This window comes from Oratosquilla oratoria, chromosome 32, assembly GCF_046742065.1.
Source record: "Oratosquilla oratoria isolate Oo_2021 chromosome 32, ASM4674206v1, whole genome shotgun sequence".
Lineage (NCBI taxonomy): Eukaryota > Metazoa > Arthropoda > Malacostraca > Stomatopoda > Squillidae > Oratosquilla > Oratosquilla oratoria.
The window spans coordinates 47498478-47522479 of record NC_134808.1 but is presented as its reverse complement, the minus strand read 5'-3'; the positions used below and the strand labels follow the sequence as shown (position 1 = coordinate 47522479).

General features: G+C 39.1%; 1 protein-coding gene across 1 annotated transcript in view; it reads right to left on the bottom strand.

Moving 5' to 3' along the window:
• Positions 1 to 13577: 13577 nt before the first annotated feature.
• The window catches only part of LOC143017463 (uncharacterized), a 101599-nt gene continuing 91174 nt past the window's right edge, over positions 13578 to 24002 (bottom strand). Inside the window, exons 6-7 of the mRNA XM_076172227.1 lie at positions 18442 to 18610; positions 13578 to 17121 (exon numbers count right to left, since the gene is read on the bottom strand). Of these exons, the coding sequence (XP_076028342.1) occupies positions 17006 to 17121; positions 18442 to 18610 (285 nt within the window). The 3' untranslated portion in view covers positions 13578 to 17005. The remainder of the gene's footprint in view (positions 17122 to 18441; positions 18611 to 24002) is intronic.

Below are 24002 nucleotides of genomic sequence, written 5' to 3'. Positions count from 1 at the left end.
TTTTTCCATGTTAAAATTATTTTCGACGCTCTGTGTGACTCAGGACGAAATCAACATGACTTTTCCTATTCAAGTTAAGCTAATCTTCAGTCACTGTGACTCATGTCGAAATGAATATCACATTTCCTTTTCAACTGAAGTTAATCTATAGTCATGGTGGTCAAGAATTTTACCACGTTAAAATTATTTTTGACACTCAATGTGACTAAGGACTAAATGAACATGACTTTTCTTATTCACCTTAAGCTAATCTACAGTCATGGTTGTCGAGAATTTTACCATGTTACAATTGTCTTGACAGCTCACTGTGACTTAGGACGAAATGAACATGACTTTTCTTATTCAACTTAAGGTAATCTACAGTCATGGTGGTCGAAAATTTTACCATGTTAAAATTATTTTCGACGCTCAGTGTGACTCAGGACGAAATCAACATGACTTTTCCTATTCAAGTTAAGCTAATCTTCATTCATGGTGGTCGAGATTTTTACGATGTTAAAATTATTTTTGACGCACACTGTGACTCAGGACGAAATAAACATTACCTCTCCTATTCAACTTAAGCTAATCTACAATATGATGGTCGAGAATTTTACCATGCTAAAGTTATCTTGACAGCTTACTGTGACTTAGTACGAAATGAACATGACTTTTCGTATTGAACTTAAGCTAATCTACAGTCATGGTGTTCGAGAGTTTTACCATGTTAAAAATATTTTCGACGCTCACTGTGACTCAGGACGAAATGAACATGACTTTATCTGTTCAACTTAAGCTAATCTACAGTCATGGTGGTCGAGAATTTTACCATGTTAAAATGATTTTCGACGCTCACTGTGACTCAGGACGAAATGAACATGACTTTTCCTATTCAATTTAACCTAATCTACAGTCATGGTGGTCGAGAATTTTACCATGTTAAAATTATTTTCGACGCCCACTGTGACTCAGGTCGAAATGAACATGACTTTTCCTATTCAACGTAAGGTAATCTACAGTCATGGTGGTCTAAAACTTTTACGATGTTAAAATTATTTTTGACGCACACTGTGACTCAGGACGAAATAAACATTACCTCTCCTATTCAATTTAAGCTAATCTACAGTCATGGTGGTCTAGAATTTTACCATGTTAAAATTATTTTCAAGGCTCACTGTGACTAAGGTCGAAATGAACAGGACTTTTCTTATTCCACTTAAGCTAATCTACAGTCATGGTGGTCGAGAATTTTACCATGTTAAAATTATTTTCGACGCTTACATTGACTCATGACGAATTGAAAATGACTTTTCCTATTTAACTTAAGCTAATCTACAGTCATGGTGGTCGAGACTTTTACCATGTTAAAATTGTTTTCGACGCTCACTGTGACTCAGGACGAAATGAACATTACATTTCTCATTCAACTTAAGCTAATCTACAGTCATGGTGGTCGAGAATTTTACTATGTTAAAAATATATTAGACGATCACTGTGAATCAGGACGAAATGAACTTGACTTTACTTATTCAACTTAAGCTAATCTACAGTCATGGTGGTCGAGAATTTTACCATGTTAAAATTATTTTCGACGCTCACTGTCACTCAGGACGAAATGAACATGACTTTTCCTATTGAACTTAAGCTAATCTACAGTCATGATGGTCGAGAATTCTACCATGCTATAATTGTCTTGATAGCTCACTGTGAATTAGGACGAACTGAACATGACTTTTCCTATTCAACTTAAGCTAATCTACAGTCATGATGGTAAATTTTTTTACCATGGTAAAATTGTCTCCACAGCTCACTGTGAATCAGGACGAAATGAACATGACTTTTCCTATTCAACTTAGCTAATCTACATTCATTCTGGACGATAATTTTACCATGTTAAATTTGTCTTGACATCTGACTGTGAATAAGGACGAAATGAACATGACTTTTTCTATTCAACTTAAGCTAATCCACAGTCATGATCGTCGAGAATTTAATATGTTAAAATTCATTTCGACGCCCACTTTGACACACGTCGAAATGAACATGACTTTTCCTATTCATCTTAAGCTAATCTACAGTTCTGGTGGTCGAGAATTTTACCATGTTAGAATTATTTTCGACGCTCACTGACTTAGGACGTAATGAACATGACTTTTCCTATTCAACTTAAGCTAATCTACAAACATGATGGTTGAGAATTTTACGATGTTAAAATTATTTTCGACGCTCACTGTGACTAAGGACGAAATGAACATGACTTTTCCTATTCAACTTAAGCTAATCTAAAGACATGATTATCGAGAATATTACCATGGTAAAATTGTCCTGACAGCTCACTGTGACTTAGGACGAAATGAATATAAAATTTCCTATTCAACTTCAGCTAATCTACAGTCATGTTGGTCGAGAATTTTACCATGGTAAAATTGTCTCGACTGCTCACTGTGACTTAGGACGAAATGAACATGACTTTTCCTATTGAACTTAAGCTAATCTACAGTCATGGAGGTCGAGAATTTTACCATATTAGAATTATTTTCGACTCTCACTGTGACTCGGGGCTAAATGAACATAACCTTTCCTATTCATCTTAAGCTAATCTACAGTCATGGTGGTCGAGAATTTTACCATGTTAAGATTGTCTTAACAGCTCACTGTGGCTTAGGACGAAATGAACATGACTTTTCTTATTCAACTTAAGCTAATCTACAGTCATGATGGTCGAGAATTTTACCATGTTAAAAGTATTTTCGACGCTCACTTTGACTCAGGACGAAATGAACATGACTTTTCCTATTCAACTTAAGCTAATCTACAGTCATGGTGGTCGAGAATTTTACTATGTTAAAAATATACTAGACGATCACTGTGAATCAGGACGAAATGAACTTGACTTTACTTATTCAACTTAAGCTAATCTACAGTCATGGTGGTCGAGAATTTTACCATGTTAAAATTATTTTCGACGCTTACTGTCACTCAGGACGAAATGAACATGACATTTCCTATTGAACTTAAGCTAATCTACAGTCATGATGGTCGAGAATTCTACTATGCTATAATTGTCTTGATAGCTCACTGTGAATTAGGACGAACTGAACATGACTTTTACTATTCAACTTTAGCTAATCTACTTTCATGATGGTCGAAAATTTTACCATGGTAAAATTGTCTCGACAGCTCACTGTGAATCAGGACGAAATGAACATGACTTTTCCTATTCAACTTAAGCTAATCTACAGTCACACTGGACGAGAATTTTACAATGTTAAATTTGTCTTGACGTCTGACTGTGAATAAGGACGAAATGAACATGACTTTTTCTATTCAACTTAAGCTAATCCACAGTCATGATTGTCGAGAATTTTACTATGTTAATATTAATTTCGACGCCCACTGTGACACAGGTCGAAATGAACATGACTTTTACTATTAATCTTAAGCTAATCTACAGTTCTGGTGGTCGAGAATTTTGCCATGTTAAAATTATTTTCGACGCTCACTGACTCAGGACGAAATGAACATGACTTTTCCTATTCAACTTGAGTTAATCTACAGACATGATGGTTGAGAATTTTACCATGTTAAAATTATTTTCGACGCTCACTGTGACTAAGGACGAAATGAACATGACTTTTCCTATTCAACTTAAGCTAATCTACAGACATGATTGTCGAGAATATTACCATGGTAAAATTGTCCTGACAGCTCACTGTGACTTAGGACGAAATGAATATAAAATTTCCTATTCAACTTCAGCTAATCTACAGTCATGTTGGTCGAGAATTTTACCATGGTAAAATTGTCTCGACTGCTCACTGTGACTCAGGACGAAATGAACATGACTTTTCCTATTTAACTTAAGCTAATCTACAGTCATGGAGGTCGAGAATTTTACCATATTAAAAATATTTTCGACGCTCACTGTGACTCGGGGCAAAATAAACATGACTTTTCCTATTCACCTTAAGCTAATCTACAGTCATGGTGGTCGAGAATTTTACGATGTTAATATTGTCTTAACAGCTCACTGTGGCTTAGGACGAAATTAACATGACTTTTCTTATTCAACTTAAGCTAATCTACAGTCAGGGTGGTCGAGAATTTTACCATGTTAAAAGTATTTTCGACGCTCACTTTGACTCAGGACGAAATGAACATGACTTTTCCTATTCAACTTAAGCTAATCTACAGTCATGGTGGTCGAGAATTTTACCATGTTAAAGTTATTTATGACACTCACTGTGACTCAGGGCGATATGAAAATGACTTTTCCTGTTCAACTTTAGCTATTCTACAGACATGATTGTCGATAATTTTACCATGTTAAAATTGTTTACGTCGCTACCTCTGACTCAGAACGAAATGAACATGACCCTCAAAATTACCAAAGGGGTTAACCCACGGATTTGGACAATAACCGTTATGTCTCCGATTTGGCCCAAACTTACTCCAGAGGGAGAGAGTCATCCACAGGGCACAGCGAGGTAGACGTGGGGAACCTGGACCCAAGGGCGAGGTTGTGGCGACCAGCCAAATTTGTGTGTAATTTTCCCCTCTCCTTTCCGCCTGTTGGCGCCCGTACTTTTAGCCTGAGCAGTATGTAAGTGCGATCCGCAAGAGCCCTGATGGCCCTCGACCTGTAGCTGAGGTGGTGACCCAATCGGGACAAGTGGCCAAAATGACCCTCAAAATTACCGTCAAAAAACCGTCATGTCTCCGATTTGGCCCAAACTTACTCCAGAGGGAGAGAGTCGTCCACAGGGCACAGCGAGGTAGACGTGAGGAGCATGGACCCAAGGGCGAGGTTGTGGCGACCATCCAAATTTGTGTGTAATTTTCCCCTCTCATTTCCGCCTGTTGGCGCCCGTACTTTTAGCCTGAGCAGTATCTAAGTGCGATCCGCAAGAGCCCTGGTGGCCCTCGACCTGTAGCTGAGGTGGTGACCCAATCGGGACAAGTGGCCAAAATGACTCTCAAAATAACCAAAGGGGTAAACCAAAGGATTTGGACAAAAAACCCGTCATGTCTCCGATTTGGCCCAAACATACTCCAGAGGGAGAGAGTCGTCCAAAGGGCACAGCAAGGTAGACGTGGGGAACTTGGACCCAAGGGCGAGGTTGTGGCGACCAGCCAATTTTGTGTGTAATTTTCCCCTCTCATTTCCGCCTGTTGGCGCCCGTACTTTTAGCCTGAGCAGTATCTAAGTGCGATCCGCAAGAGCCCTGATGGCCCTCGACCTGTAGCTGAGGTGGTGACCCAATCGGGACAAGTGGCCAAAATGACCCTCAAAAAACCGTCATGTCTCCGATTTGGCCCAAACTTACTCCAGAGGGAGAGAGTCGTCCACAGGGCACACCGAGGTAGACGTGGGGAACCTGGACCCAAGGGCGAGGTTGTGGCGACCAGCCAAATTTGTGTATAATTTTCCCCTCTCATTTCCGCCTGTTGGCGCCCGTACTTTTAGCCTGAGCAGTATCTAAGTGCGATCCGCAAGAGCCCTGGTGGCCCTCGACCTGTAGCTGAGGTGGTGACCCAATCGGGACAAGTGGCCAAAATGACCCTCAAAATTACCAAAGGGGTTAACCCACGGATTTGGACAAAAAACCGTCATGTCTCCGATTTGGCCCAAACTTACTCCAGAGGGAGAGAGTCGTCCACAGGGCACAGCGAGGTAGACGTGGGGAACCTGGACCCAAGGGCGAGGTTGTGGCGACCAGCCAAATTTGTGTGCAATTTTCCCATCTCATTTCAGCCTGTTGGCGCCCGTACTTTTAGCCTGAGCAGTATCTAAGTGCGATCCGCAAGAGCCCTGGTGGCCCTCGACCTGTAGCTGAGGTGGTGACCCAATCGGGACAAGTGGCCAAAATGACCCTCAAAATTACCAAAGGGAACCCACGGATTTGGACAAAAAACCGTCATGTCTCCGATTTGGCCCAAACTTACTCCAGAGGGAGAGAGTCGTCCACAGGGCACATCGAGGTAGACGTGGGGAACATGGACCCAAGGGCGAGGTTGTGGCGACCAGCCAAATTTGTTTGTTTGTGTAATTTTCCCCTCTCCTTTCCGCCTGTTGGCGCCCGTACTTTTAGCCTGAGCAGTATGTAAGTGCGATTCGCAAGAGCCCTGGTGGCCCTCGATCTGTAGCTGAGGTCGTGACCCAATCGGGACAAGTGGCCAAAATGACCCTCAAAATTACCAAAAGGGGATTTGGCCAAAAAACCGTCATTTCTCCGATTTAGCCCAAACTTACTCCAGAGGGAGAGAGTCGTCCACAGGGCACAGCGAGGTAGACGTGAGGAGCATGGACCCAAGGGCGAGGTTGTGGCGACCAGCCAAATTTGTGTGTAATTTTCCCCTCTCCTTTCCGCCTGTTGGCGCCCGTACTTTTAGCCTGAGCAGTATCTAAGTGCGATCCGCAAGAGCCCTGGTGGCCCTCGACCTGTAGCTGAGGTGGTGACCCAATCGGGACAAGTGGCCAAAATGACCCTCAAAATTACCAAAGGACAAAAACCAAACCAAAGGACAAAAACCGTCATGTCTCCGATTTGGCCCAAACTTACTCCAGAGGGAGAGAGTCATCCACAGGGCACAGCGAGGTAGACGTGGAGAACCTGGACCCAAGGGCGAGGTTGTGGCGACCAGCCAATTTTGTGTGTAATTTTCCCCTCTCATTTCCGCCTGTTGGAGCCCGTACTTTTAGCCTGAGCAGTATCTAAGTGAGATCCGCAAGAGCCCTGATGGCCCTCGACCTGTAGCTGAGGTGGTGACCCAATCGGGACAAGTGGCCAAAATGACCCTCAAAATTACCCACGGATTTGGACAAAAAACCGTCATGTCTCCGATTTGGCCCAAACTTACTCCAGAGGGAGAGAGTCGTCCACAGGGCACAGCGAAGTAGACGTTGGGATCCTGGACCCAAGGGCGAGGTTGTGGCGACCAGCCAAATTTGTGTATAATTTTCCCCTCTCATTTCCGCCTGTTGGCGCCCGTACTTTTAACCTGAGCAGTATTTAAGTGCGATCCGCAAGAGCCCTGGTGGCCCTCGACCTGTAGCTGAGGTGGTGACTTCATCGGGACAAGTGGCCAAAATGACCCTCAAAATTACCAAAGGGGACCCACGGATTTGGACAAAAAACCGTCATGTCTCCGATTTGGCCCAAACTTACTCCAGAGGGAGAGAGTCGTCCACAGGGCACATCGAGGTAGACGTGGGAAACCTGGACCCAAGGGCGAGGTTGTGGCGACCAGCCAAATTTGTGTATAATTTTCCCCTCTCATATCCGCCTGTTGGCGTCCTTACTTTTAGCCTGAGCAGTATCTAAGTGCGATCCGCAAGAGCCCTGGTGGCCCTCGACCTATAGCTGAGGTGGTGACCCAATCGGGACAAGTGGCCAAAATGACCCTCAAAATTACCAAAGTATTTGGCCAAAAACCGTCATGTGTCCGATTTGGCCCAAACTTACTCCAGAGGGAGAGAGTGTCGTAATAATACTCGCATCATAAAGTATAGTCACCACTTATATCGATCGTTCTCTCTTTCACCCGTGAATATGGATAACCATAGAAAATGTGATGAAGACAGTTTAGAGCAGTGGTTCCCAAACTGGGGAAAATTTCCCCCTGGGGGGAAATTTGAAGCTACCAGGGGGAAATAATTGAACTACCTACTAACTAAAAAAAATCTCTGATGGATTTTCTCATGTCTGAGAGAGAGAGAGAGAGAGAGAGAGAGAGAGAGTGCCTGTTTATCAGTATATTTGTACATTTGAAAAATAAATTAGTAAATAGTCACAGTGTATTTCAACTACTCTTTCCCTGCTACACATGAAGGGGGAAATCTGGATAGTTGACCTGGGTGCAGGGGGAAATGACAGAAAAAAGTTTGGGTACCACTGGTTTAGAGAGTATGTCATTACAGAGGGGCAACTACAATAAATATAATCAAGACGCCGATATGGCAACCTCGCGTATCCACTTGCTCCTCATGCCGCCTACGTATGCGGCACCGTATGAAAGGGGTTAGAATTATTTTCGGCGCTCATTGTGACTCAGGACGAAATGAACATGACTTTTCCTATTCAACTTAAGATAATCTACAGTCATGGTGGTCGAAAATCTTACCATGTTATAATTATTTTCGACGCTCACTGTGACACAGGTCGAAATGAACATGACTTTTCCTATTGATCTTAAGCTAATCTACAGTTCTGGTGGTCGAGAATTTTACCATGTTAAAATTATTTTCGACGCTCACTGTGACTCAGGACGAAATGAACATGACTTTTCCTATTCAACTTAAATTTGTCTGACTGTGAATAAGGACGAAATGAACATGACTTTTCCTATTCCTTTTCCTATTCACAGTCATGATCGTCGAGAATTTTACTATGTTGAAATTAATTTCGACGCTCACTGTGACACAGGTCGAAATGAACATGACTTTTCCTATTGATCTTAAGCTAATCTACAGTCATGGTGTTCGAGAATTTTACCATGTTAAAATTATTTTCGACGCTCACTGACTCAGGACGAAATGAACATGACTTTTTTCTTTTCAACTTATGCTAATCTACAGACATGATGGTTGAGAATTTTACCATGTTAAAATTATTTTCGACGCTCACTGTGACTCAGGACGAAATGAACATGACTTTTCCTATTCAACTTAAGCTAATCTACAGACATGATTGTCGAGAATTTTACCATGATAAAATTGTCTTGACAGCTCACTGTGACTTAAGACGAAATGAATATAAAATTTCCTATTCAACTTAAGCTAATCTACAGTCATGGTGGTCGAGACTTTTACCATGGTAAAATTGTCTCGACTGCTCACTGTGACTCAGGACGAAATGAACATGACTTTTCCTATTCAACTTAAGCTAATCTACAGTCATGGGGGTCGAGAATTTTACCATGTTAAAATTATTTTCGACGCTCACTGTGACTCAGGACGAAATGAACATGACTTTTCCTATTCAACTTAAGCTAATCTACAGTCATGCTGGACGAGAATTTTACCATGTTAAATTTGTCTTGACATCTGACTGTGAATAAGGACGAAATGAACATGACTTTTCCTATTCAACTTAAGCTAATCCACAGTCATGATCGTCGAGAATTTTACTATGTTAAAATTAATTTCGACGCTCACTGTGACACAGGTCGACATGAACATGACTTTTCCTATTCATCTTAAGCTAATCTACAGTTCTGGTGGTCGAGAATTTTATCATGTTAAAATTGTTTTCGACGCTCACTGACTCAGGACGAAATGAACATGACTTTTCCTATTCAACTTAAGCTAATCTACAGATATGACGGTTGGGAATTTTACCATGTTAAAATTATTTTCGACGCTCACTGTGACTCAGGACGAAATGAACATGACTTTTCCTATTCAACTTAAGCTAATCTACAGACATGATTGTCGAGAATTTTACCATGGTAAAATTGTCTTGACAGCTCACTGTGACTTAGGACGAAATGAATATAAAATTTCCTATTCAACTTAAGCTAATCTACAGTCATGGTGGTCGAGAATTTTACCATGGTAAAATTGTCTCGACTGCTCACTGTGACTCAGGACGAAATGAACATGACTTTTCCTATTCAACTTAAGCTAATCTACAGTCTTGGTGGTCGAGAATTTTACCATGTTAAAATTATTTTCGACGCTCACTGTGACTCAGGACGAAATGAACATGACTTTTCCTATTCAACTTAAGCTAATCTACAGTCATGCTGGACGAGAATTTTACCATGTTAAATTTGTCTTGATATCTGACTGTGAATAAGGACGAAATGAACATGACTTTTCCTATTCAACTTAAGCTAATCCACAGTCATGATCGTCGAGAATTTTACTATGTTAAAATTAATTTCGACGCTCACTGTGACACAGGTCGAAATGAACATGACTTTTCCTATTCATCTTAAGCTAATCTACAGTTCTGGTGGTCGAGAATTTTACCATGTTAAAATTATTTTCGACGCTCACTGACTCAGGACGAAATGAACATGACTTTTTCTTTTCAACTTAAGCTAATCTACAGACATGATGGCTGAGAATTTTACCATGTTAAAATTATTTTCGACGCTCACTGTGACTCAGGACGAAATGATCATGACTTTTCCTATTGAACTTAAGCTAATCTACAGACATGATTGTCGAGAATTTTACCATGGTAAAATTGTCTTGACAGCTCACTGTGACTTAGGACGAAATGAATATAAAATTTCCTATTCAACTTAAGCTAATCTACAGTCATGGTGGTCGAGACTTTTACCATGGTAAAATTGTCTCGACTGCTCACTGTGACTCAGGACGAAATGAACATGACTTTTCCTATTCAACTTAAGCTAATCTACAGTCATGGGGGTCGAGAATTTTACCATGTTAAAATGATTTTCGACGCTCACTGTGACTCAGGACGAAATGAACATGACTTTTCCTATTCAACTTAAGCTAATCTACAGTCATGCTGGACGAGAATTTTACCATGTTATATTTGTCTTGACATCTGACTGTGAATAAGGACGAAATGAACATGACTTTTCCTATTGAACTTAAGCTAATAAACAGACATGATTGTCGAGAATTTTACCATGGTAAAATTGTCTTGACAGCTCACTGTGACTTAGGACATGAATATAAAATTTCCTATTCAACTTAAGCTAATATACAGTCATGGTGGTCGAGACTTTTACCATGGTAAAATTGTCTCGACTGCTCACTGTGACTCAGGACGAAATGAACATGACTTTTCCTATTCAACTTAAGCTAATCTACAGTCTTGGTGGTCGAGAATTTTACCATGTTAAAATTATTTTCGACGCTCACTGTGACTCAGGACGAAATGAACATGACTTTTCCTATTCAACTTAAGCTAATCTACAGTCATGCTGGACGAGAATTTTACCATGTTAAATTTGTCTTGACAACTGACTGTGAATAAGGACGAAATGAACATGACTTTTCCTATTCAACTTAAGCTAATCCACAGTCATGATCGTCGAGAATTTTACTATGTTAAAATTAATTTCGACGCTCACTGTGACAGGTCGAAATGAACATGACATTTCCTATTGATCTTAAGCTAATCTACAGTTCTGGTGGTCGAGAATTTTACCATGTTAAAATTATTTTCGACGCTCACTGACTCAGGACGAAATGAACATGACTTTTTTCTTTTCAACTTAAGCTAATCTACAGACATGATGGTTGAGAATTTTACCATGTTAAAATTACTTTCGACGCTCACTGACTCAGGACGAAATGAACATGACTTTTCCTATTGAACTTAAGCTAATCTACAGACATGATTGTCGAGAATTTTACCATGGTAAAATTGTCTTGACAGCTCACTGTGACTTAGGACGAAATGAATATAAAATTTCCTATTCAACTTAAGCTAATCTACAGTCATGGTGGTCGAGACTTTTACCATGGTAAAATTGTCTCGACTGCTCACTGTGACTCAGGACGAAATGAACATGACTTTTCCTGTTCAACTTAAGCTAATTTACAGACATGATGGGCGAGAATTTTAACATGTTAGAATTATTTTCGACGCTCACTGTGACTCATGACGAAATGAACATGACTTTTCCTATTCAACTTAAGCCAATCTACAGTTATGATGGTCGAGAATTTTACCATGTTAAAACTGTCTTGACAGGTAACTGTGACTTAAGACGAAATGAACATGAGGACTCCACAGGAGCCCTGACCTACCTCGACCTGTGAGTGAGATGGTGGGTAAATCGGAGTAGACAACCGAATTGACACCCAAAAATCTGCAAGGGGACTCATGGTTTTTGGCCAAAATCGACATGTGATCGACTTGGCTCAAATTTGGCCCAGAGAGAGAGAGAGTTAGATTCAGTGGGCGGTGAAATAAACGCAAAGAGCTTAGGACAAAGGGCGTGGCCATGGCGCCCCTCCAAATTTGAGGGAATGGGAGGGGGGATTTTCTCCCGTTTTTCGCTTGTGGGCCTCTGGGGCCCGTGCCATTGGCCTGAGCGGTTTCCAAGTGGACTCGACAGGAGCCCTGACCTCCCTCGACCTGTGAGTGAGATGGTGAGTAAATCGGAGGAGGTAACCGAAATCACACCCAAAAATCTGCAAGGGTGTTAACTCATGGTTTTTGGCCAAAATCGACAAGTGATTGATTTGGCTCAAACTTGGCCCAGAGAGAGAGAGTAAGCTTCAGTGGGCGGTGAAAAAACGCAAAGAGCTTAGGCCAAAGGGCGTGGCCATGGCGTCCTTCCAAATTTGAGGGAATGGGAGGGTGGGGGGTTCTCCCGTTTTTCGCTTGTGGGCCTCTGGCGCCCGTACTATTGGCCTGAGCGGTTTCCAAGTGGACTCTACAGGAGCCCTGACCTCCCTCGACCTGTGAGTGAGATGGTGAGTAAATCGGAGGAGGTAACCAAAATTACACCCAAAAATCTGCAAGGTGTATTTCAATTCCTTTCTTCATCCATCTAACAGACCATAGGCTTGTATTTTTCTATTTTCTCTTTCTTCAATAGACAAGAATAACATATAAAAGTGGGTGAAATGAAAGACGTGTTTGCTTTATTTTTTAGTAATTTCCAAATACATAATCGTCTGTGATTTAGGCCATTGTTGATAGTTTGCCAAAGAAGTGAAAGACGTAAACAGTGACTGCTGCTACTAAGAGACTCTTTTGATTGCTTTCATAACAACCGCAGATTAGAAAAAAACAATATAGAATTATGTAATTAGGATACAAAGCAAAAAAAGACCTTTATAAAATGCAAAAGGGAAAAAATAAAACTCGAAATAGCCATAAAAGACGTAATAAATAAATGAAAAATCTTGAAGAATACACAAGATAAAAACGTTTACATTTTAACCACTTAAGTCACGGAGATGTAGCACTTAAGATATTCTTCTCAGGGACAGACATTTCCCTGAGGGATAAAAGGGATCTCAGCTGATCGAAAGACTCGCCCCTCTCCGCGTTATTCTGAAGTCAATCCTTAACTAAATGAAATTAGTACACCTCCATGCTTAAGCGGCTCAATTTTTTTTTCCTCCTATCAAGAGAAACACTATGTGAGTGAGGACAGAAACTATTAGTATAACGTCTTGTTTGTTATGGCTTTATCAAGTACATGATGTACTTGATAACGTTGTAACTAGTGAAATATCGTACTAATAAAAACTCCTTCATCACATGGTATTTCTTTTGATAAACTTGTCGGCAACTACCAACTGCATACACATTTTCCTCCTCGCAGAAAGAATGGGAAATCAGATAATCAAATATCAGAAAGAGAATAAGACCGAGAGAGTATTACCTATGTCCAACTTTGAAACTCAGTGATATACAAGGGTTCTTGTGTCCTTAACATTAATAAATGAAATACCAATTCTTACCATCAAATGACAACAAACTACGATACCATAATAAATCTAAGTATCAACCTACGGCAAACTATGGTATGTACAAGGTCTTGCCTGAACAATGTGAGTTCCATTTCTTCTGAATTAAGCAGAAAATTCGAGAAGACTGAAAACGCAGGTTTACACGATTATATATTTATGTATAATTGATACAAGTGAAGTGTGTGTGTGTGTGTGTGTGTGTGTGTGTGTGTGTGTGTGTGTGTGTGTGTGTGTGTGTGTGTGTGTGTCTGTGTATATGTGTGCGTGCGTTTCTGATTTTGTACTGATACATATGTGTACCAGGTTTTGTAATCCTGTGTGCATTTATGTATTATAAGTTTGTTCATGTTTTCATCGATTGTTGGGGGTAATTGATCAACCTGTACATTTTACATACATTCATACATACGTTGAAACCTGCTACTTCGCCCCTTGCTTGAAATTTCCTCATCAGGGTTCAGACGCCATTAGTTGAGGAATACTTTTAAACATATTTTCTTTCTAATTGGTAAAAATATACTTTATATGGGGTAGTCCGTCACATCTTGAAAGTCTCTAGAAAGAGTAACTGATTCTACCCCGCTATATACTTCGTATCTACAAGTCTGTTGTGCTGGGTTAGTTTCATTCTCAAGCATTTCCAAGCTCATTTCAATTCATGTCCTCACTTTGATGCAAAATTCTTTTCAACCTTGAGTTTCATTTCGTTTCGTTATCATAAGTAGTCAGTGGTTTGAATGGTTTGCCAAAGAGGGTTTTGGCTTCTATATGCGAGTCATTTTCTTTCGAAATATCGAACACCTTGGCACACGTAACACGAGATGTCGAATCAGACAATCAACGATTTCATTCAGTCGAGTTGCAAAACTTGAACTGAAGGGTTTTAGTCAATCGTCGACCTGCTCTCACACAGGTTAGGTTAGATTAGGTTAGGTTAGGTTGATAGGTTAAGTTAGGGTAGGTTAGGTTAGGCTGGGCTGGGTTGGATTGGGTTGGGTTGGGTTGGATTGGGTTGGATTGGGTTGGGTTGGATTGGGTTGGGTTGGATTGGGTTGGGTTGGATTGGGTTGGGTTGGATTGGGTTAGGTTCTAGGGTTTGGTTTGGTTTGGTTTGTTTTGTTTTTGTTAGACTAGGTTAGGTTATGTTAGGATAGGCTAGGTTAAGATAGGTTAGGATAGGTTAGTTTAGGTTAGTGTATGTTACTGTAGGTTAGGTTAGTTTAGGGGCGGGATGGGGTTGGAGCAGACTCTTGACTAGATAAAATTGCCAGGATTTTGCACTTCAGGAAGTCAGCACGCGAATATACTCTTATCTTATTTTCTTTTTTATTGGATTTCTTAGACTCATAAACACTCCGAACTGTAGATCAATTTGATAGAAATCTATCTGTGTAGACGAGGCAGTCTTCACGTATTTCTGTTTCCTTTTCTTACCCTAGTATCAAAAGGTAAAACCATGCACTTTTTTCCTTTCAATTATCCACTCCGCTCGACACTAACCACTAAATTCAGCCTCATTTTCACTTTAAACACTTTACAATGATCACTTTTATAAACGCTACATGGAGAAATGGGATACTCTTCAGAAGATATCCACTTGTTACATGTACAACATTTCTTTTGTATTAAAAAAAAGAAAAGAAAAAAAGTTCCAGCAATTTTTTCTTTCTTTTATATTCGGAGAGCCTTGCTTGTATTTTTCATTGTTTGCTTGGATTCTTGCACCTGTTTTATTACACAATCCTACAAGTTTTTTGTACATGTTCATGTACTTTGTGAATACGGCTATTGTTTTATATTTGACGTTCCTTTACTCAGGCATGAATTATAGTGGCTTCCGTTAATTGTCACACACTTATGATCTTTTGTTGTCTTTAATTACAAACATAACAGCAATAGTTCATTTTTGTTGCTGCTTTTGGTACACAAATTGCTTATAAGATTCATTTTCCTTTCCACAGGAGAGGTGTCTATCATGATATGGTGTAGTTTGACAATGTATATGATTTATAAACTACAATATATACAACCCCACATGTAATTCGTGGGAATATAACCTTACCCCATACGTGACGTATGAACTCTGCTCTGACAAATGTAAGAATATCTTATTCAGCTAAGGAAGCTACCATACCTGAGGAAAATCATAATCAAAATCCGGATCAGTCTGAAGGGTTTCCGCTTAGTGGAATAAAATCATTTGACGTTTATCAGAGCTTAAGCTATACAATGCAGCACAACGGTGCTATAGGGGCTGAGAAATATTTCGTACATTCACACACGGCTATAGCATACACCACAATGTAAACAAAAAAGTGTGTGTGTTACTTCTTCGTACAAGAACTTTGTCGCTGTACATCCAAATCAATCTCTTTTTTCATGTTACATTTTCTTTTCAGTGTCCTACTCTGTCAAATCTTGTATTGTATTAGAATGATTAGAATATATTTTCAATTACTGTTGGTTCGTTCGATTATAGAAAAATTTAGTTGAAATGGATGAAGATAATACTGTTTGGACACTTAACAAAATCACCAGACTTGTTTTTTTTAAGTTAAAATATATATATTATTTCTTTGAATAAGATATCTAATTTTATTTGAATAAAAGCCTTAACCTAGAATATTTTTCGATGGTTACCTAACCGGGTTAGTAGATTGTACATAAACCAGTATCAAAGTGAGTAACTAGGTACATAGTTAGATATACTGTAAATTAGGGCAACAGCACTGGTATGAAACAGATTTTAATTGCACCAATCTTATGATATAAAATGAATTGCAAAATACTTCGTACAATGTTTTTGCTCAGACGAAAAATACTGTTCAAAAGAAATAATGTTTTTATTTTGCCATCATCATTATCATAATTACTTTGGGATGAAGTTTTGAGAATATACACAGAAAATTGTAATTTGAGGTAAGCAAGGAAATATTTTGTTTCAATGTTAACTTATGAAAGCAATGCAAGTAATATATAATGCCATGAAATAGCTTGAAATAAATATAGCGTAATTTATGTACCAGGATCAGAAGAAGAGCAACACATTTACATGCACAGTGTCTAATTGCCCGTGAATTTACAGCAGAAGGAACATAAACATCAAACGCAAATTAGCATAATTTATATCTGCTCATAACAAAATTGTTAGTCAATCTTATATGTAAACATTTTTAAAGATGCGTGTGTGTGTGTGTGTGTGTGTGTGTGTGTGTGTGTGTGTGTGTGTGTGTGTGTGTGTGTGTGTGTGTGTGTGTGTGGACGTATATGTGCGTGAACGTGTATATGATGTGTGATTCACCATGTGTACGTTAATGGTTATGTTTGTTTTCCTGATCGTTTATGCACTCGACCTAATTCAATCAACACACGGGTTATAAAACACCAATTAAAACAACTTATCATAGTATGAGTGAGATAACCAACCTAACACAAAACCAAATATAACAAAACTGATAAAACACACCCTTTTTCAGACCAACAGTTTCTTTCCAATAACAACATTACATCCAAGGAATCACTACTTTACACCTTGTGTCCTTTTCCCTTCCTTCTCTTCATTGATGTCGGAGCACTTCTTACCAAGGTTCCTATGTCCCTTCCAGTTTACCGAATTATTCTATGGAACAGTGCGATGAGGGTAAGCATAGATAGTATATTCCTTATGGATGAGGACGTGTAGGTGCCTTGGCCTCCGTGCTGCATGGCCGCCGGGTGCTCACCTGTGAATCGGTGGGGTTTATCATTAATAATCATCCCCGATATATATATATATATATATATGTATATATATATATGTATATATATATGTATATATATACATATATATAACATATATATATACATACATATTGAAGTATGGAAGAAAAATGAGTGGGAGGGTGGTGAGCTAAACACAGAGAACAGTTGGAGTTTTATTCACTGAGGGAGTCATCTGAGAAATATGGAGAACGGATGAGGGTATGGAGGCAGATGGAGGGAGAGGAACATGGCAAGGATAAAGTATTTAAGCTGTTCATTTTCCGAGATTGTATGTGCTTTGAGAATGCCCTGGTGAGTACGAAACGTCAGTGATTAAAACTACAACTGTTCTGTGTTTAGCTCACCACCTTTCCACTCATATGTACATACATACAGTACATACATACATACATATATATATATGTATATACATATATATATATATATATATGTATATATATATGTATATATGCACACACATACATACATACATATATATATAAAGTATTTATATACATATATATATACATACATATGCTAGATAGATAAATATATAGATAGATAATACTTTATCATTTCCGTCTCATTGACAAAAAATACATTCATTTTAGTTTGTAGTTGAAGAAAAATAAAAGACTAAAGTACACAAAATACATGCAATAGAACACAAGAAATATAGATTATCAATAAAACAGCAAAGCAGAATAAAACACAACGCATTATGAGTGCAGGCTATTATTATAAAGGAGAACAAGCCTATTGATATATAGATAGATAGACAACTTATCTTATATATGATTAAGTTAGAAAATATCTACAAACTACTGAGAACATGCTTTAGATAGAAAAATGATAAATGTGTCTTATGTATGGTTAATGGATGCTCGCTGGTCGATCGAGTTAGAGCGTCGCTACTTGCGGCGGAGGTCAAGGTGACTGCAGTTTGAAAGCTACCACCAGCGAGTTGGACCAAGGGCACAGTTCATTAAATCCCACGCTACAAAGTCCTCTGTAAGGGGCACCATCCTAGCCTCCTGACAGGGGGAAGTTGGGACGTTAAACCAAATCGAGATAGTATGATTAAATGATTATATGGCTTAACGTCACAAACTCCTCCAATCGGAAGGCTAGGACGATGCCCCTTCCAGAGAACTAGCATAGAATTTAGCGAACCATTCCCTTGGTCCAACCTCCCCGGTGGCAGGACTCGAACCTTCACCTCCCTCGACCTTCTCCGTAAGAAACGCCCTAACCCGCTCAGCCGGCGAGCCTCCTAAAGAAACGGTACCGAGTTCACGAACCATTGAGGACGTGGACCGAGATGGAAGTGGGCGAGGCGTTGGAAGGATTGCACACGTAAGTGCCCGTGTCCCCCGCTTGAGCTCTCTGGATCAGGAGTGAGCTTGTGGTCACGTCGCCCTTCTCGATGATCACGGTCACTCCTCCTCGCTCCGAGTCGTAGCTGATGATCTGGAGAACGAGGATTAGGATGAGTATTGGCGTGTTTCAGTGGGAGATAGCATCCAAGAATCGAACTCGAGATCGAGGTAATACAAGAACATGAGGTTTTGTATGTATGTATGTATATATATATATATATATATATATATATATATATATATATATATATATATATATATATACATATATATATATGTGTGTGTGTGTGTGTGTGTGTGTGTGTGTACGTATCTCTGAGCTTGGGGTAATTCATGTTTTGTTTACATCTATTTCTTTATTAATCAATTATGGTTTTCTTGACAACTGTGGAGAAGGACATGAAGGATAAACTGGTCATATATTGGAAACAATACAATTTCTGTTACTTGACTATTTTGGTTTTGGAGCTTATAACACTAAAATGGTCTTTGCACAGACTTTTACCAAGTTACCTGATCTGTTCTCTGAGGTGTGTAGAATAGAAAGGAATTACCCAGTCTACTCCAAATTGCCATCTCCACTCCCCGAGAAGGAGTCAAAGTGGGCTAATTATTACCCCCCCACCCCACTCCACCTCTCTCACCTCCCCCTTCCCACCTCCCCTCCCCCTCCCCCTCCCACCAGTCCCCCTCCCCTCCCCCCTCTCCTTCAGGGGGAACGAAAAGTGCGCCCTATTTTAATGAGAAACTAACCCCTAGGGCGCTCTTTTTCCCTTACTTCTCTCTGCCTCTCTCTCTCTTTCTCTTTCTCTTTCCTCTCTGTCTCTCTGTCGCTCTCTCTGTCTCTCTGTCGCTCTCTCTCTCTCTCTCTCTCTCTCTCTCTCTCTCTCTCTCTCTCTCTCTCTTCCTCTTTCTCTCTCTGTCTGTCTGTCTCTCTCTCTCTCAGTCTCTTTCTTCTTCATTCTTTCTCTCTCATTCTCTCATTCTTTCTCTCTCAATCTTTCTTTCTCATTCTCTCTCTCTCTTTCTCATTGTCTCTCTCATTCTCTTTCCCTCTCATTCTCTCTTCATTGTCTCTCTCTCACTCTCTGTCTCTCTCTCTCTTCCTCTTTCCCCCCTCTCTCTTTCTCTTTCTTTTTTTTCTCTTTCCGTATACCTTCCCCTTTAAGAATCTTACACTGCCTTCACTCCCGCCCAGTCCCCTCTTCTTACGCACCTTCTCCAAACTGTTAATGCAAAAACTGTTTTTCTTCATTGTTAGTTTTCCCCCCCCCAGCCCTCCTTCACACCCTCCCCCCACCCCCCACCTTCCCCAACACTAAATTCTTTATGGTCTCCTTCTTCCTCTCCTTTCTGTTAGTCTTCCCTCGTATGCTATTCTCTTTTTATTAAAAGGTCGCCTTTCATTCTAATCTCGTGTCTGTACCATCTCAGCAGGGCGCCCGTTTTCTTTGTATCTTTTGTTTCCACAGTTTATAGTGCGTCGGTATCTAGTGCGACTTATTGAACTTTTACGCTTATTTACCTTCGTTTGCTGGCTTTGTTTTATTTTTTTCCTTAGTCCCAAGTTTATAGTACAACTGTATTTAGTGCAGTTTATCAAAACCGTAGATACACTTACTTGTCCACATTTGCTGGTTTTGTTTTACCTTTTTCCCTAAGTCCACATGTCAATTTCATGCAACAATACGCTCTCCTCTATTATGTCGATTTTTAATTATCTTCTTTCATTTACCTGTCTATGCATTCATATTGAATTCTCTTGGTTCATTTGTCTCTCATCCGTCCTCCTCTCCGTCTCCTCCTCCCCCTTCCCCTCCCGCAAACTCAAAATTGTCAAAACTCATAGGTTGTCACCATCGTTCATTTAAATATACATTTTTTGTCTTCCCAATGATTTTATTCAGTAGAAAGGAACCAACTATTTTCAAAGGAATTATATGACTCTGTTGCTTTTCTTGCATCTAAAAGTCTGTTCGTTTCCATTCCTTTATTCATTCCTTGGTCCATTTTTTAGTCTATTTTTTTTTTTTTTTTATTATTATTTTTTTTTGCTTATTGGTTCGTTTCTTGGTCCATTTCTTGGTTCGTTTCTTGGTCCGTTTCTTGGTTCATTTCTTGGTTCGTTTCTTGGTCCGTTTCTTGGTTCATTTCTTGGTTCGTTTCCTGGTTTGTTTCTTGGATAATGTCTTGGTTTATTTCTTGATTCATTTCTTGTTACTTCTTGGTTTGTTTTTGGTCCATTTCTTGGTCCATGTCTTGGTTCGTTTCCTGGTTTGTTTCTTGGATCGTTTCCTGGTTTGCTTCTTGGTTAATGTCTTGGTTTATTTCTTGGTCCATATCTTGGTCCACTTTTTGATTTGTTTCTTGGTCCGTTTCTTGGTTCATTTCTAGGTTCATTTCTTGGTTCGTTTCCTGGTTTGTTTCTTGGTTAATATCTTGGCTTATTTCTTGGTTCATTTCTTGGTCCACTTCTTGGTTCGTTTCTTGGTCCACTTCTTGGTTCATTTCTTGGTTCATTTCTTGGTTCGTTTCCTGGTTTGTTTCTTGGATAATGTCTTGGTTTATTTCTTGGTTCATTTCTTGTTACTTCTTGGTTTGTTTTTGGTCCATTTCTTGGTCCATTTCCTGGTTCGTTTCCTGGTTTGTTTCTTGGTTCGTTTCCTGGTTTGCTTCTTGGTTAATGACTTGGTTTATTTCTTGGTCCATATCTTGGTCCACTTTTTGATTTGTTTCTTGGTCCGTTTCTTGGTTCATTTCTAGGTTCGTTTCTTGATTTGTTTCTTGGTCCATGTCTTGGTTCGTTTCCTGGTTTGTTTCTTGGATCGTTTCCTGGTTTGCTTCTTGGTTAATGTCTTGGTTTATTTCTTGGTCCATATCTTGGTCCACTTCTTGGTTCATTTCTAGGTTCATTTCTTGGTTCGTTTCCTGGTTTGTTTCTTGGTTTATTAATTGGTATATTTCTTGGTTCATTTCTTGGTCCACTTCTTGATTTGTTTCTTGGTCCATTTCTTGGTCCATTTCTTGGTTCGTTTCTTGATTTGTTTCTTGGTTTGCTTCTTGGTTAATGTCTTGGTTTATTTCTTGGTCCATTTCTTGGTTCGTTTCTTGATTTGTTTCTTGGTCCATTTCTTGGTTCATTTCTTGGTTCGTTTCCTGGTTTGTTTCTTGGTTCATTTCTTGGTTCGTTTCCTGGTTTGTTTCTTGGTTAATGTCTTGGCTTATTTCTTGGTTCATTTCTTGGTCCACTTCTTGGTTCGTTTCTTGGTCCATTTCTTGGTTCATTTCTTGGTTCGTTTCCTGGTTTGTTTCTTGGTTCATTTCTTGGTTCGTTTCCTGGTTTGTTTCTTGGTTAATATCTTGGCTTATTTCTTGGTTCATTTCTTGGTCCACTTCTTGGTTCGTTTCTTGGTCCACTTCTTGGTTCATTTCTTGGTTCATTTCTTGGTTCGTTTCCTGGTTTGTTTCTTGGTTTATTAATTGGTATATTTCTTGGTTCATTTCTTGGTCCACTTCTTGATTTGTTTCTTGGTCCATTTTTTGGTTCATTTCTTGGTTCGTTTCTTGATTTGTTTCTTGGTCCATTTCTTGGTTCATTTCTTGGTTCGTTTCTTGGTCCACTTCTTGGTTCGTTTCTTGGTCCACTTCTTGGTTCATTTCTTGGTTCGTTTCCTGGTTTGTTTCTTGGATAATGTCTTGGTTTATTTCTTGGTTCATTTCTTGGTCCACTTCTTGATTTGTTTCTTGGTTCATTTCTTAATTAATATTTTTACTCTTTTTTTTAATTTCTTGGTTTACTTCTTAGTTAATTTCTTGGTTCGTTTCTTGGTCTATTTCTTGGTTTGGTTTTGGTTTGGTTTTTGGTTCGTTTCTTGGTCCATTTCTTGGTTTGTTTCTTAGTTAATGTTTTGGATCTTTTCCTGGTCCACTTCTTGGTCCATTTCTTGGTCCCCTCTCTATCTCTCTCTCTATTTCTCTTTCTCTCTCTCTCTCTCTCTCTCTCTCTCTCTCTCTCTCTCTCTCTCTCTCTCTCTCTCTCTCTTATATATATATATATATATATATATATATATATATATATATATATATGTATATATATTGCATTTTGGTTTGTTTTTTGGTCTATTTCTTGGTTTGTATCTTAGTTAATTCTTTGGATAATTTAATGGTCCATTTCTTGGAACGTTTCTTGGTTCATATCTTGGAACGTTTCTTGGGCTATTCCTTGAGTCATTTCTTGGCCCATTTCTCGGTTTGTTTATTGGTCAATTTCATGGTCCATTTCTTGCTCCATTTCTTGTTCTATGTCTTGATCCATTCCTTGCTCCGATTCTTCCTTCGTTTCCTGTTCCAATTCTCGCTCCATCTGTTCCCCAACTTTTCGCTCCATTTCTTGATCCACTTCAGACTCCATTTCTCCACCGTCACATCAATTCCAAGATGGACAGATTGGTAAAGGGTTAGTTGGTGCACTGGGTAGATAGGCCATCTACTTTCAAATCAGAGTGATGGTGGATTCCAGTCAAATTCGACAAAGTAGTTGAGGATTTTTTATTTATTTAATTTATCTATTTTATTTATCTATTTATCTATTTATCTACTTATCATTTTGCTTGGCCACAGTCGTAAGTAGATACCTGTATCTCTTCTAATATAATAAATAACGCTCCTTTCTTTTATATATTTACTTATTTATTTATAAATTTATTTATTTATCTATTCACTTTTTCATCAATTCTTAGTTGTCGAAAATACAACTATGTTACTTTGTTAAACGTTTCTCTGTCTGTAAGTTGTCTTGTATGTTTTTTCCTCTTACTTTCATCATAACCATACTATGGAACCTAATAAAGAGGATTCCATGGATAAGCTCTATCAGTTATCTTAGATCTAAAAGATAAAAAACCAAGGTTAAAATGACGTAAAATGGGATTTTCACTCAAGGCTCCAACATATCAAAAGTTGTGCAAGTTACGTCAATCAGACCAACGTTTATGATCGTTTCTAAACGGATAAAATCCTTCCATACGATGATACCTAAGATGGCGTCACAAGGCGCGAGTGAGTACGTGAGGATGCCAACGTCGACTTCCTGATTATGTTAATTTTGTAATTGTAGCTAAGGGATTCTCTTATTCTGTGAATTTTGTAATTGTAGCTAAATAACTCTCTTATTCTGTGAACAGGCTTGATCACTTTTTCAGTGGCTACAAACATTCTGGCTGAAATAGAACGACTTTATATGACTTTACATTTTGTAATACGCGTATTGTGATGCTCCATCGTGCGTCAGGCAGCCAATGTGCGCGCGAGTATTTGACGCGTATTGAAAAGGTTGATAAAGTATATCTTCCTTCAGGTTTCATGATATTTGAACGTGCCATGTACCATATACCCCATCGACACTTTTGAAAACAATTCCCGCTCAGCGGAATCTATTTGTTAGTTTGTTTGTTTATTAGTTTATTATTGCTTGTTTATCT